The following is a 12,432-nucleotide window of genomic DNA, read 5'->3' as shown; positions in this document are numbered from 1 at the left end:
AACGCATCAATTAGTTTGACACACAAATCTTCGAAAGAAAGTTCGGTTCGGAAGTCCCGACTTCCGAATTCTAAGTTGGGGTTCATTCACAAATCACATAACGCTAAAACAGATTATTTTCAACCCCCACAAAACCCCTCGTGTTTTGTATACGTTTAGTAACAACGTTTAGATTATTTGGAGTGTACGCCGCGTGCAATTTTGAGAAAACCAATCGGTTAATCGAATCGGTAATTTCCTCAATCTATCATTCGACTTTTTCCCATGCGGGCAATGTTCGAAAATACGTTCGAACGGCTTTGACAGCCATCTGTTTATCAACAAGTTCTCCTCAACCGCTGCCGCGAAGGAATTTGCGTTGTTTTCGTTGGAATTTTGTGATTTAAAATTTTATCAAAAAAACAGAGAGGAAAAGTGTTAATTTGATCGTTGATTCGTTTGATTTGCACGTAAATTATTGTTGTGTTTGAGTGTTGTGTTGTTGGATCAATCTGCCGAGGAAAAACAAAAATGACGAGCCACAATTGGGGCATCGAAGAAACCAATCTCATGATCCGGAAGCGGCTGGAGCTACTCGGTTGCGCCCGCAGCGATAAGGTCTACGATCAGATCTCCAACTATCTGGCCGAGAATCATAACTATTATGTGAGTAGGGTAGTTGTCAAGCGTTTGAATATTCTAATTTTTTCGAGGGAATCTCCGAATTGTAGAAAAATGCAGCAGCCTGTCAAACTCGGTTCAACAATCTGCTGAAAACGTATCGAAGTTGCATCAAAAGGCAAGCGACCGGCGGGAAGGTTTGCAAGGTGAGGTTCCCCTTCTTCGATACCTTCCATCAGTACTATGGGACCATGAACGTTTCGGTGGATAACGGAACTAACAAGTGTAAAACGGAGATCTTCTTTGATGATTTATTCGCTGATTGTTCCTATGCGGTGGACGGCGGTGGTGGTGGTGGCGGTGGCGGAGATGTAGACGGTGGATTAATGGAGGGAGATAGCATGATGATGGATTCCACGCAAACTGGGGACGAGTATGTGGAATCGCCGGAGGATCAGCATGGGCAGGACGGAGAAGAGGAGCTGACGACGTCCCTCACGGTCAACAATGGGCTGGACGATTTGAAACTGAGATTGATGGAACAGAAGTTGCTGTATTACACCAATCAAAACATGTTGCTGCAGATCAAGCAGGAACACTACCGACAAAAGGACCAGGATCGAGCCCGGGGGCAGCTGATGGCCGAGGAAATCCTCAGGGTGCTGAGGGGAATTCACACGTGCTTGAAAAAGAGCCTGGAAGTGAAAGTCGTCCCGCAGCAAATGAAGAAGCCCACCGAAAACAGTGCTCCGTCGAAAGGCGAAAGCATTCCGGTGGAGCCAAAAGTTAAGGATGACATAGTCGACGAGGAAGAGGAAGCCGAGGAGGAGGAGGAAGCGGACTGCAGCAGTTCGGTGATGCCGGTCGACGTGGAATCCGGCGATGAGGAAGAAGAGGAAGAGGAGGAAGAATTCAATGGGGACGGGCAGTCGGGCAGCGGTGGAAGTAGCGAGGAGGTGATTAAAAAACCAGAACTTCCAAGACTGAAAGTGAGAAAGAATATATTCCCGGCTTGGAATCGAATTCAGACGGTGTTGCTGATAAAAATCCACTGCGATCTGAGGCCCAAGTTCAAGGGATACAATCTGTTCGAGTGCGTTTCGAACAAGCTGATTGAGTTGCACATAAATGTAGGTTCATCAATGATTAAACATAGGTATGTGGAAGATTGGTTTACTTATGGTTTGTGTTTTGCAGAGGACGCCTAGAGACTGTCGAACACGATGGAATAATCTTTTTAGGAGCTACAAGGAATGCCGATCGAGGTTGCGCGTGAACGATAAAGCTCCGGTGAAGTTCGAGTACTTTGACGAGATCGATGCCTATTATAAGGATTGCCAATTTTTGACGAACATAGTTTAAGTTTCAAATTGTACATTTAATGAACCAGAGATCTTTTATATTCTGTAACAATACATGAAATGAAATGTTGCTAAAATTTTGAACGGAATGTTTTGTTTAAGATATCGTGCCATAAATAATTGCTTCAGATTGCAAGATCTTTCACTATTGTCAGTACTCAAAGACTGTTACCATCGACGGGATCAAAACTTGAAGAGATGCTGACAAGTACGACGAACCTGCAGCGCTTGAATGTTCCCGTTAATTTGTATAAACCATTACTTTTGATAATATATTCGCTGAAGTTGATTTTACGCGCGACTGTAAGGCTGATATTCGCACAAAGAATATCTGCAAAAACACTTGGCAACATTCGAGTGGCGACACTCACAGGTAGATCATTTGCTGATCGACGGATGGCATTTCTGGGATGTTATGGGTGTAAGCTTCAAAGTCCCGAACATTGACTCGAATCACTGACCTTGTATTTGCAAAAATTCAAGCGCGGCTATCCAGAATCACGATTTTACGAAATCACAGAACGATATGTTTTAATACCCAATGCTCACAGTTGAAGGATTTTTGAACAGTACACCCGAAGGTGGACGAGCAGGTAGGAGATGCCACCGGATCTTGGGACGTCAACAGATTGTGGGACAATATCCACGAAGCTGTGACTACAACAGCACAGGAAGTGTTAGGCACTGCACAGCAACACCAACGAAATGTTTGATTTGATGAGCAATATATGCCAGCGAGTAACGGACGAAAAAAATGTTGCTAGGAGTCGAATGCTAGTGACCCGTACCCGTTGCAATCGAGAACGGTACAGGGTAGCAAGGACAGAAGAGAAACGGATCTACCGCAGAAATAAAAGGCAGCACGAAGAGAGTGTGATAGCTGAAGCGCAGAAGAACATGGATAGAAACGATATATGCTGAGCATTTACGAGACTGTCAATGAATGGCGCCTAAAATAATTCTACGCCGATGTCAGCCATGTGCAATGACTGAGAGGGGGATTTTTTTTGTATTTACCAGACCAGACTATTGTGGTAGCCAAGTGGAAGAAGCACTTGGAAAATTTGTCGAATGGTGAAAACGAAGGTGTATTAGGAGCATGATGGACGTTTTCGGCGAAGGTTAAACTGTGGAATCACCAACGCTGGTGAAGGTGAGGTGAAACTACTGGAAAGGATGAGATCTCGGTTGAGTTTTTCAAATTTGGAAGTGAGAAGTTGCATCAGTCGATTCGCCAAATTGCTCAGAAATAAATATGGGATGATGACAATCTACCTACCGACGGACTGAGACCGATTGAGGAGTGCTTCGTTGGCGAATACCAGGCAGGTTTTCGCGAGGGCCGATCAACGACGGATCAAATGATTAGCCTGATTCTTAATAAATTTCTAGAGTACAACTTGCAGACTCACCATCATTGATTTCAAAGCAGCTATGAGGTATTATTTGTGATCACCCCTAACGCTTCGTTGAGCGCCTTGTGTCGAGTGGTGTGGAGAGCACCAGTGTAGATTTTGACAGCGTCAGTGTAAGCCTCCACGCAAGCAGAGGAAACGCTATTTGTACGATAGAAGAAATAAATATATTTTAGTAAACGTATCCGGTTTGTTCCGTTTCCAATCCCTTCCGTCCATAAAACAGCGTACGATTCAGTGAAAAGAAATGAGATGGGGCAGATAATGTCCGAACATGGTTTTCCGGTGAAACTGATTAGACTGATACATGCAACGCTAGATGGCTCGAAATCAAGTATTAGGATTGCAGACGAAGTGTCAACCTCGTTTGTGACTTTATACGGATTGGAGCAGGGTGATGCACTTCTGTATTTAGCGCAGAGAAATGACACTATCATAACTCGGTCGCATATGCACCTAGGCTTTGTGGACGATATTGATCTTATTATAATCGATTGCAGAGCAGTTGTCGAAGCTTTTGTCCAAAGAAAAAGGAGACGGCAGGGATAGGTTTAACCATTAGCTCTACCATCATAGGGAACATGTATAGGTAGGTAGTTTAGGTAGAGATAGAAGGAGACCTAGTGGTGTTGGTGCTGAGGTAGCGCTTGATGGGAATGTGTTTGAAGTTGTTGAAGATTTTTTTACAACAAGTTGACGTTTCCCGTGATGTGAAATTGCTGCTGTGCATAGGGCATATATGGCCTAGTTCTGCCGAACGAGGTATCCGTCACGGGGTGTGCTGTCTTATCGCGCGTGCGACTCCGTTCGTTGTCCCACGAGGAAAGAGGCAAAGTCATGGCCTGCTATTTACTAGTCAGTGTTGGCAACCAAACCGTTTTACGATATTTGTATATCTGTCATCAATGCACTCTAAAAGTGGATTGCCCAATTCCTAATATATCTCACCCCCACATTCCCCTTCTTCTCTCACTAAAAAAGAGAAAAAAAAGCCATTCACTTATAGGATTTTCATAAACAACTATTTACATTGAATTTTTGCCTTTCTCGTATACTAAGTATACGTAAAGGCTATATGATCGCTCCAAAAACAAACTTGTTATAGAAGGCCCGGAGACCCATAGTGTAATGTAATGTAGTACCGATCGACTCAGCTCAACGGATTGAGGTGATGTCTGTGTGTATGTGTGTGTGTGTGTTTTTTTTCTTCCTAAGCAATGGAGGGGGAATCTGCTCAACAGACATCCTGGGTTGTCCAGGAAGTGCGGGGTTAGGGGCCACCTCCAATGAGGGAGGCAGGACTGCATCCCCCACCCGCTAAACCGTTTCCATTGCCGCCAAGCCCATCGTCCCTTCGGTACAACCAGAAAGTAATGCTTCAAAGGGGGGCCAGTGCACAACGCACCCTCGAGGTTAGCTGCGTGTTCTAGCAGCATCGAACATCGTGACTCGCTTTTTTAGAAGAACACCACACGCATACCAGGAATGACAATATGATGAAACTAAGATGAACCTCCGATCTGTTTTCACAGGGTTCTAGTACTAATCATCCCCTTTCAGGAAAGCATGCGATCAAAATATTCTATCGGTGAAAATTTAAGAAAATTAAAATTCAAGATTTTGCAGGGGCTAGATATATAGGTTAAGATAGGAAAAAATTGTCGAAATTCAATTTAGCATAATTTTGGTGGTATTCATCATCCCCATTACTTCCTATTGAAAATACGCCATACGTCGGACTATGGGCTTGAAAGTTATGGCCAAAATAATAATGTATAGAAAAATCACTTTTCTGGCATCCAATCTACTCGAAACAAATTGCGTTCGACGTGAAATTTTAAAATGGGTATGAACGGATTGAAAAATAAGGACCTATCTACCTATCAGTGATATTTTGGACCTTTCTTGTATGCTTTTTAACTCTTATAAAGGCACGAGAAAGGCATCATTACTGCTATGTGGAAAGCTTTACACTGACCGAGACCATGCTAATATATAATATTAGCTTTCATATTTTGAAAACGATAACTACTAGAACAAGAGGGAATACATTTAAAACACTCTAATATCTAATACTTTCAACTGCAATGATCTATGGGTTGGGAAAGCTTTGCATATAACGAAAATATCCAGAAATAGTAACTCAACCATGTTCTACGAATCTCAAATGCATGTTAATTCAATTATTATAATACGGATATACTGCCGCTCTACGCATAATTGTTCCATGTACATAGGAAATCTCAGCAAACATGGGACATATATGCGGATGACTGCAGTATATTTATTTATTTATTTATTTTATTTCGTCAACCGACGTAGACTAGTACAAATACATATACATTTTTTTTTTCTTTCGTAATGTTATAGTAGATTATGAAATACAATAAAAAACATAAAAAAAATATCTTTTTTTGCTAAAGTTGTTTGTAATTATGAATTTAAATTGTTGAATTTCTTATGTTTGCTTTTTGAAAATATTGTTTAATGTTATGCCGAGACATTGTTAAGTCAATAGCTTCGCAGTGTTGATTATAAACAGCCATCATTCGGTTAAGTGGTCCAAATTTGCCATAATTTGTGTATAGTACACAACATCAACATGGTTGAGGTATTTATCATCCTATGAACACAATTCAGACCGATTTGGTCACAGCAACTTTCATATAAATTAATAAAGTCGTGTCAAAAGTCATTGTAACTATTATTTATTAATATCAAGTTATGATATTTGTATGTATGTTATTACCTCTTGCTCTGGTTTTGATTAGATTTTCAGGACTGTAAGACTCACTGACTAATCTTTATCAGTTGCCAGGTGGTATAGAAATGTGAAATCAGTAATTACCAAATTTGCGCACTAAATGAAAAAAATATGCAACAACGCTTATAATATTTCTGTTGTGAATGCAACTTGTGTTCAAAAAACATAAAATGGCATTCTTGTCGAATCAGGAATCAACTAATGGATAGTCAGATGTAATTATTATCTTGAAAATGTCTAAATATTCATCGATTTGCATAACCTTAAACCATATTAACATAATTTCGTTCGTTAGCAATTTGGTCATGTTCCCTGAACCAATTGTCACAGTTCCGGAGCACCGAAAACCTGTTACAGAGTGGCTATTGAATCTTACGGTCTAGAAAATCTCAACGTCTTAGGGGCAAGCCAAAGTAAATGCGATGCGACGCGACTCACATAAAAGAATAACTAGCATTATCCATGAGCTGTTAAATTGCACTGTCGCGTCGCATCGCTCGTCGCGTTTACTATGGCTTGCCCCTTAAACAAAATAAAAAATACGATACCCAATCCGTACTTGCATGGTTCCGATTGATTCCAAAACTAATCATTTCCCCAACATGTTCTAAGGAAGTCAGTCCACATTATGATCCTAAAAATCTCTATAATCATCGTCTTGAACAATGACTTTCCATGATTTCGATTATCAATTCGTTCATATTCCCTTAATCAATTAAACGGAAACGACCATATATCTGAGAATTCCTTGCGGATTATCGACATATAGCCCGTATTGGACTAGTCTGTAGTATTCAGAGCAAGCGGCTAATGATTTTAGTTTGTATAAGTGATTCTAGACTATGAATTGCCGCTTGCTCTGAATACTACATAGTCTAGTTCTTTACGTCTCAAATAATGAAAAGCATCAGTGAAATAAATGCATTTTCCATCAGCCTCGGAATTCCGGAATATCTCCGCTATCTTCAGACCGATATGAAATTTCATCTGAGGTAAAACCTAGAAAACATTTAGCATCCAATGTTTTCATTTTTATCAAAAGTGAATTATTTTACGGAAAGTTATGCTAAATTGAATTTCGACAATTTTCTTCCTGTCTCAACCTTTATGTCTAACCCCTGTAAAATCTTAAAACCTAATTTTCTTAACTTTTCACCGATAGAATATTTTGGTCGAATGATTTCCTGAAACAGGATGATTAGTACTAGAACCCTGTGAAAACAGATCAGAGGTTCATCTTAGTTTCATAATATTGTCATTCCTGGTATGCGTGCACCATTAGAGTGATTCAAATTTTGACTTTTTTGCTCCCCTATGCTTAAACGATGGCATTTGCTATTTTAATAATCGTCCCAAATTTTTAGCTTATTCAGATGTAATTTGACTGAGCACAAGCAGTTTGAAGCTTGTATGAAAATTACTATGAAAACAGTAACTTTTGTGGAAAACCGTTCCCCATCATTGCCCATTAAGCTCTAAAAATATTTGAATACGTTAGCAACATATGAAATTTAACAAGGGAAAATATCGTCGTTGTTGCTAAACGATTTGATGCTGGCAACAAAAGTTATTAGGGAAATACTGATTTGTGGGAAATTCAATTTAACACGTAAAAGAATAACATCAATATCAATAATGAGCATTTCTGTTTTCTTTATAATTTTGCTCACAAAAGTCAGATCGCTTCGCAACAACAACGTACTTTCAGCTTAGGATCTATTCTATGATGGCAATGCATTAAATATAATGAAATAGATTCTGGGCTGCTTCACGAAACGATCCTTTACAGAAGTGGCGATTCTCATAGTAATTTTCATATAACCTTCAAACGGCACGTGCACAACCAAATTACGTACAAACCAACTAAAAATTTGGGAGCACTATTAAAATAGCAAAAACAATCGTTTAAGCACAGGGGAGCGAAAAAGTCAAAATTTGAATCACTCTAGTGCACCATGGTATCGTGCCAACGCATTGCCGGCTTTCCAGGTGGCCTTACCACGCCCTATGTCCTCGGAAGGTGGGAAGGGTCGACTTCGCGCCTGCTTCCCTCTGCACGACTGGTATCAAGAATGGTGATGCCGCGTGCTCCCCAAATTGACCTCTCTGCGATAGGGCCTATTCGCCAGCACACAGAGGGACTTGCCGACGCGGTGCCTACGCCTGCCCCAGTCTTGACGAGGACCCCTTTCCGTCCTCGGGCTCGGAACCCGCCCGGTTGACCGACGCCGCGAAAGCGACGACACCATGTTGTTCTTCGCGCGGCCACTTGTTCGATAAAAGGATCGAGTTCGACCACAGAGCATGACCACCGATATGACCCATGAAGCCGACTCCGATCCCTTGGACCACCTCTTATTTGCGCCTGAACTAGCCATCCTTGAGTCACGCGCCACCTTCTGTGTAGCTCCGAGACGATTTGGGCGATAGCCGATAAAACGGCGTTCCAGCCAACTTCGTCTTTACACATCCTCCGAACTAGGTTGTCCGGGGTAGTGTCCAGACCACATGTGGCAAGCATGTGGTCACGCATTGCGCGAAAACGTGAGCACACGGACAACACGTGTTCCGCCGTTTCCTCTAAACCTGCGCACACCAAACACTCGGGCGAGGTCGAGCAAGCCAGCTGCGTTATCTGCACTGTGATTTTGCAGCACGCTTAAACGCCGGGCACTTCGAACCCCCCATGGGGTGCTTGCTGTTCGCAGCTTTGCTGGAACAGATCAAACAGTTGGGAGGGTTCGTGCAGCATTGTGCCTTATGTCCCTCCAATCCGCAGCGTCGACAGAGCTTGCTTCTGTCAGGGCCTTTGCAGTCCCATTGCTTGTGCCCCGGTTCCAGGCACTTGAAGCAAACTTCCGGTTGCTCATATATGCCCACAGGGCATACCGACCACCCCACCTTGACGCTCCCTAACTTGACTACCTTGGAGGCGTCTGCTGCAGATAGCCGAACCAATGCAACCTGCGTCCCTACCGGACCTTTCCGTAGCCGAACGGCTACGGTGGGCGTCTCCACTTCACACTGTCGCCGCAGTGCCGTGACGAGCTCTTCGACTTCGGTGATCTCGTCCAGGTCTTTAAAACTTAGATTCACCTCCGTAGTGAGTGCCCTCACCTTAACCGTCTCGCCTAGGATTTGCTCCGCCAACTTCTTGTAGACGGCGCCCTTTTGCGAGACGCCCTGCTTCAGCTCGAGGATCATCTCGCCCATCCGGGTACGTCTTATTCGACGTACGTCGGCGCCGAGTTCATCGAGCTTGACGTCACTCCTCATCGCCTTCAAGACGTCCGAGTACTTAGCCTCGACCGTTTTGATGACTAGGGCATCGCCCCTTGAGCGATTGGCGCCTACCCTAGACTTCTTGCTACTCTCATTTGCCTGGGCCATCTTTTCGGCCCTTGACGTCTTCGGTTTCCCCTGTTCTTGACCAGGGTCCAGGAGGCGTCATCTCCCTCTATTTCCCTGGTCTGGCGCGGCTGAGAGCTCTCAGCCAGCCGTAACCCCTTACCACCGTCTTTCCTGGGTGGACGGACCTTTCCAGGTCCTTCTTCCCCCGGTTTTGGAAGTACCTGGCCGGGGTTCAGCTTCCCAGCCCCACTACCCTTGTTCGGGGTAGTAACCCTCCGCGTTTTGGAGCGGCCCCCAGGGAGCTCATCCTCTGGAGACTGTCTCCCCCGTTTTTGTGTCTGCTCCGTTGGAGCAGTCACCCCCGACGTGCCCGCAAATACTTGAGCCTCAGTCTGGGTAGACTTTGGCACCACCGTCTTCGCTGGCACGCCCTCGGTCGAATCGACCTTGCCCGAGTCTGGGTAGACCTCGACTCCACGGATTTCACGGGTTTACACTTGGCCGTCCCGACCGCCCTCTCCGGCTTGACTGATATTATGCTTCGATGACGCAAAGTCGATGATGTCATCCAGATGCTCAGTCGCCACCTCAAAGGCCGAAAGCCCATCGCGTTTGCGGTTCATCGCCTTCACAAGCCATGGGCCGTCTATAACCTCTACCGGCGGAGTCTGGGAGATGGTTAAGTGACCCACGCTGATGCTGCGCACTGAGCTGCTGACTATTTCCTCTGGCCTCCTAGGCGGAGACCTGAACAACCCTTGCAAAGGGGTTGTCACCTACACTACTACCACTAATTGAAGAATTGACTTGGTTTTCCATTTTGGTCCCACGAGTTGCTCGGGAAAAGAGGTCCACCACGCCAGAGCCCAGCATGACGCGGTAAGGGACAATTACTGTGGAGGGTGCCCAGGTACCCCACAGGCTCCGTTAAAGGCCTAGCTTATTATTTCACCCCCTGGCCATGCATCCCCTCGGCACGGGTCGCTTGACGCCTTGGGACTAGGGGTTAGGGACGATGGTCCCGTTGGTCGCACCCACTCACTCTAGCTGATGTCAGAAGGACAACAGTGCCCAGGCTGCACTACCAGCTAAGTACGCAACCCTTAGCTGGCGGTCAATTGTCATCGGAAGACCCGTGGAAGCGTGAGATTGGAACTTGTGAGGACCAGAGCTGTGTAGGTCGCTCCTTCCCAGATATCAACTCACCATTTCGCAGCCCGTGTGTGTTTTTTTTTTTTTTATTGAGTTATGACACTTTCGTCTGCACTTCCTCGCAAAACTGCTTGGAAACATTCACCATCTCCCCTTGCGGCATGCTAGGGGGATTGGGCTCTGGGGATCACGCCTGCTAAGTTACCTTCCACAATTAGGTAATCTTGCTTCTATGGAAATTTGCTTCCAACGTGGTGGGAGGAAAAACCCTCGACTGAGGGAAAAAACCTCCTTTACTTGTTTTGTTACCTTGCTTCCCCTCGGACCGCAAGATAACTGTCTACTTCATGGATTCTACCATTCGAATTTTCCATCTTTCCATCCTATTCGTGTCTTTGCCTAAACTTCTCCGGTACTACCAATATTTTCTGCAATAATCTGGACGCTGCCATCACCTACCATCTCGATTTTCTGGAGTACAACGATTTGCGACTTTTGTTGAGCTGAATAATCCCAAATTGAGTTGTGCTACTACCTCGAAGTGAAAAAAGTTTAGCCACCATGGAGTCAATTTGTTTTGCTTGCACTCACACTGTCAACAAGGAAGATGAAATCATGTGCAATGGCTTCTGTAACTCATCATTTCACTTAAAATGTGTGCATCAATCATTGGAAATTCGCGACACAATTACGACTTGTTCCCAGCTTTTTTGGATGTGCAAAGCCTGTACAAAAATGATGTCCAATGCAAATTTTCGGCGGGCCATTACATCCACCAATGATGCTATGGAATATATGGTCGAAAATCAAAACAAAATGCTAAGTGAATTGAGGAAAGAAATAGCTCTGAACACCAACAAAATCAACACGATCCTACAACGTACGCCAATACATACAACACCACATAACAAGATCACACCCGGTTGTATCATCAAGAAAACGACCAAGGCTTCATATTGACGAACCGCAACATACCAGTGTATCCTTCGGAACTAAGGAAATCACCGCTGATGAACCCATTCCACTGGCGCCCGAACAAAGAGAAGACAAGTTTTGGCTGTATTTATCTGGGTTTGATCCGCAGGCTTCCATTCAGCAGATAACCGTTGGTAAAGAGCAATCTGAATATCAATGCGGATGCTGCTGTCGATGTCATCAAATTGGTGCCAAAAGGAAGAACCTTGGAAGAACTCACCTTTGTGTCTTTCAAAGTTGGTATGGAATCGCAACTGAGGATGTTGCCCTCTCTGGGTCAAATTGGCAGAAGGGAATCATCTTCCGCCAGTTCGATTTCAGCCACACTTCGTCATCGCGCACAAATTTTCGTTTCGAATCATCACCAGCAGGAATTGTTTCCCAATAGTAACAACATAATTGACGACAACGAACGACCCACTACACTATTCCGAAACACACCACTCACACCGATCGCACCTGTTTATCAATCGCCCGCACATGATTCATCAATCAACCAAACGTTTACTGTTTATTATCAAAACGTTCGAGGGCTCCGGACGAAAACAAACGAATTGCTTCTGGCGTTGTCCGTATGCGATTATGATGTTATTGCTTTCTCTGAAACCTGGCTCAAAACTGATATCCACAACTCCGAGCTTGCACACAATTACACGCTTTATCGTTGTGATAGGAATGCTAACACTAGTCGTTACCTACGTGGCGGCGGAGTGTTAATTGGTGTAAGAAATGAACTGCAGAGTATGTCTGTTAGTGTTGCGGATAACGAACGATTGGAACAGATCGTGGTCAAAATAGTGTTGCCTAGCTTTGC

General features: G+C 44.2%; 1 protein-coding gene across 1 annotated transcript; it reads left to right on the top strand.

Annotated features, from left to right (window-relative positions):
- The first annotated feature begins 310 nt into the window (after positions 1-310).
- LOC134215390 (uncharacterized) lies at positions 311-2,045 on the top strand. The gene is made up of 3 exons (XM_062694596.1): positions 311-645; positions 711-1,730; positions 1,798-2,045. The coding sequence occupies exons 1-3, from the start codon at positions 511-513 to the stop codon at positions 1,960-1,962; spliced, it is 1,320 nt and encodes a 439-aa protein (XP_062550580.1). The 5' UTR covers positions 311-510; the 3' UTR covers positions 1,963-2,045.
- Positions 2,046-12,432: the final 10,387 nt, after the last annotated feature.

This window comes from Armigeres subalbatus, chromosome 1 (genome assembly GCF_024139115.2).
Source record: "Armigeres subalbatus isolate Guangzhou_Male chromosome 1, GZ_Asu_2, whole genome shotgun sequence".
In the NCBI taxonomy this organism is placed as follows: domain Eukaryota; kingdom Metazoa; phylum Arthropoda; class Insecta; order Diptera; family Culicidae; genus Armigeres; species Armigeres subalbatus.
The sequence above is the reverse complement of the archived record's forward strand: the minus strand, read 5'-3'. Positions and strand labels throughout refer to the sequence as shown.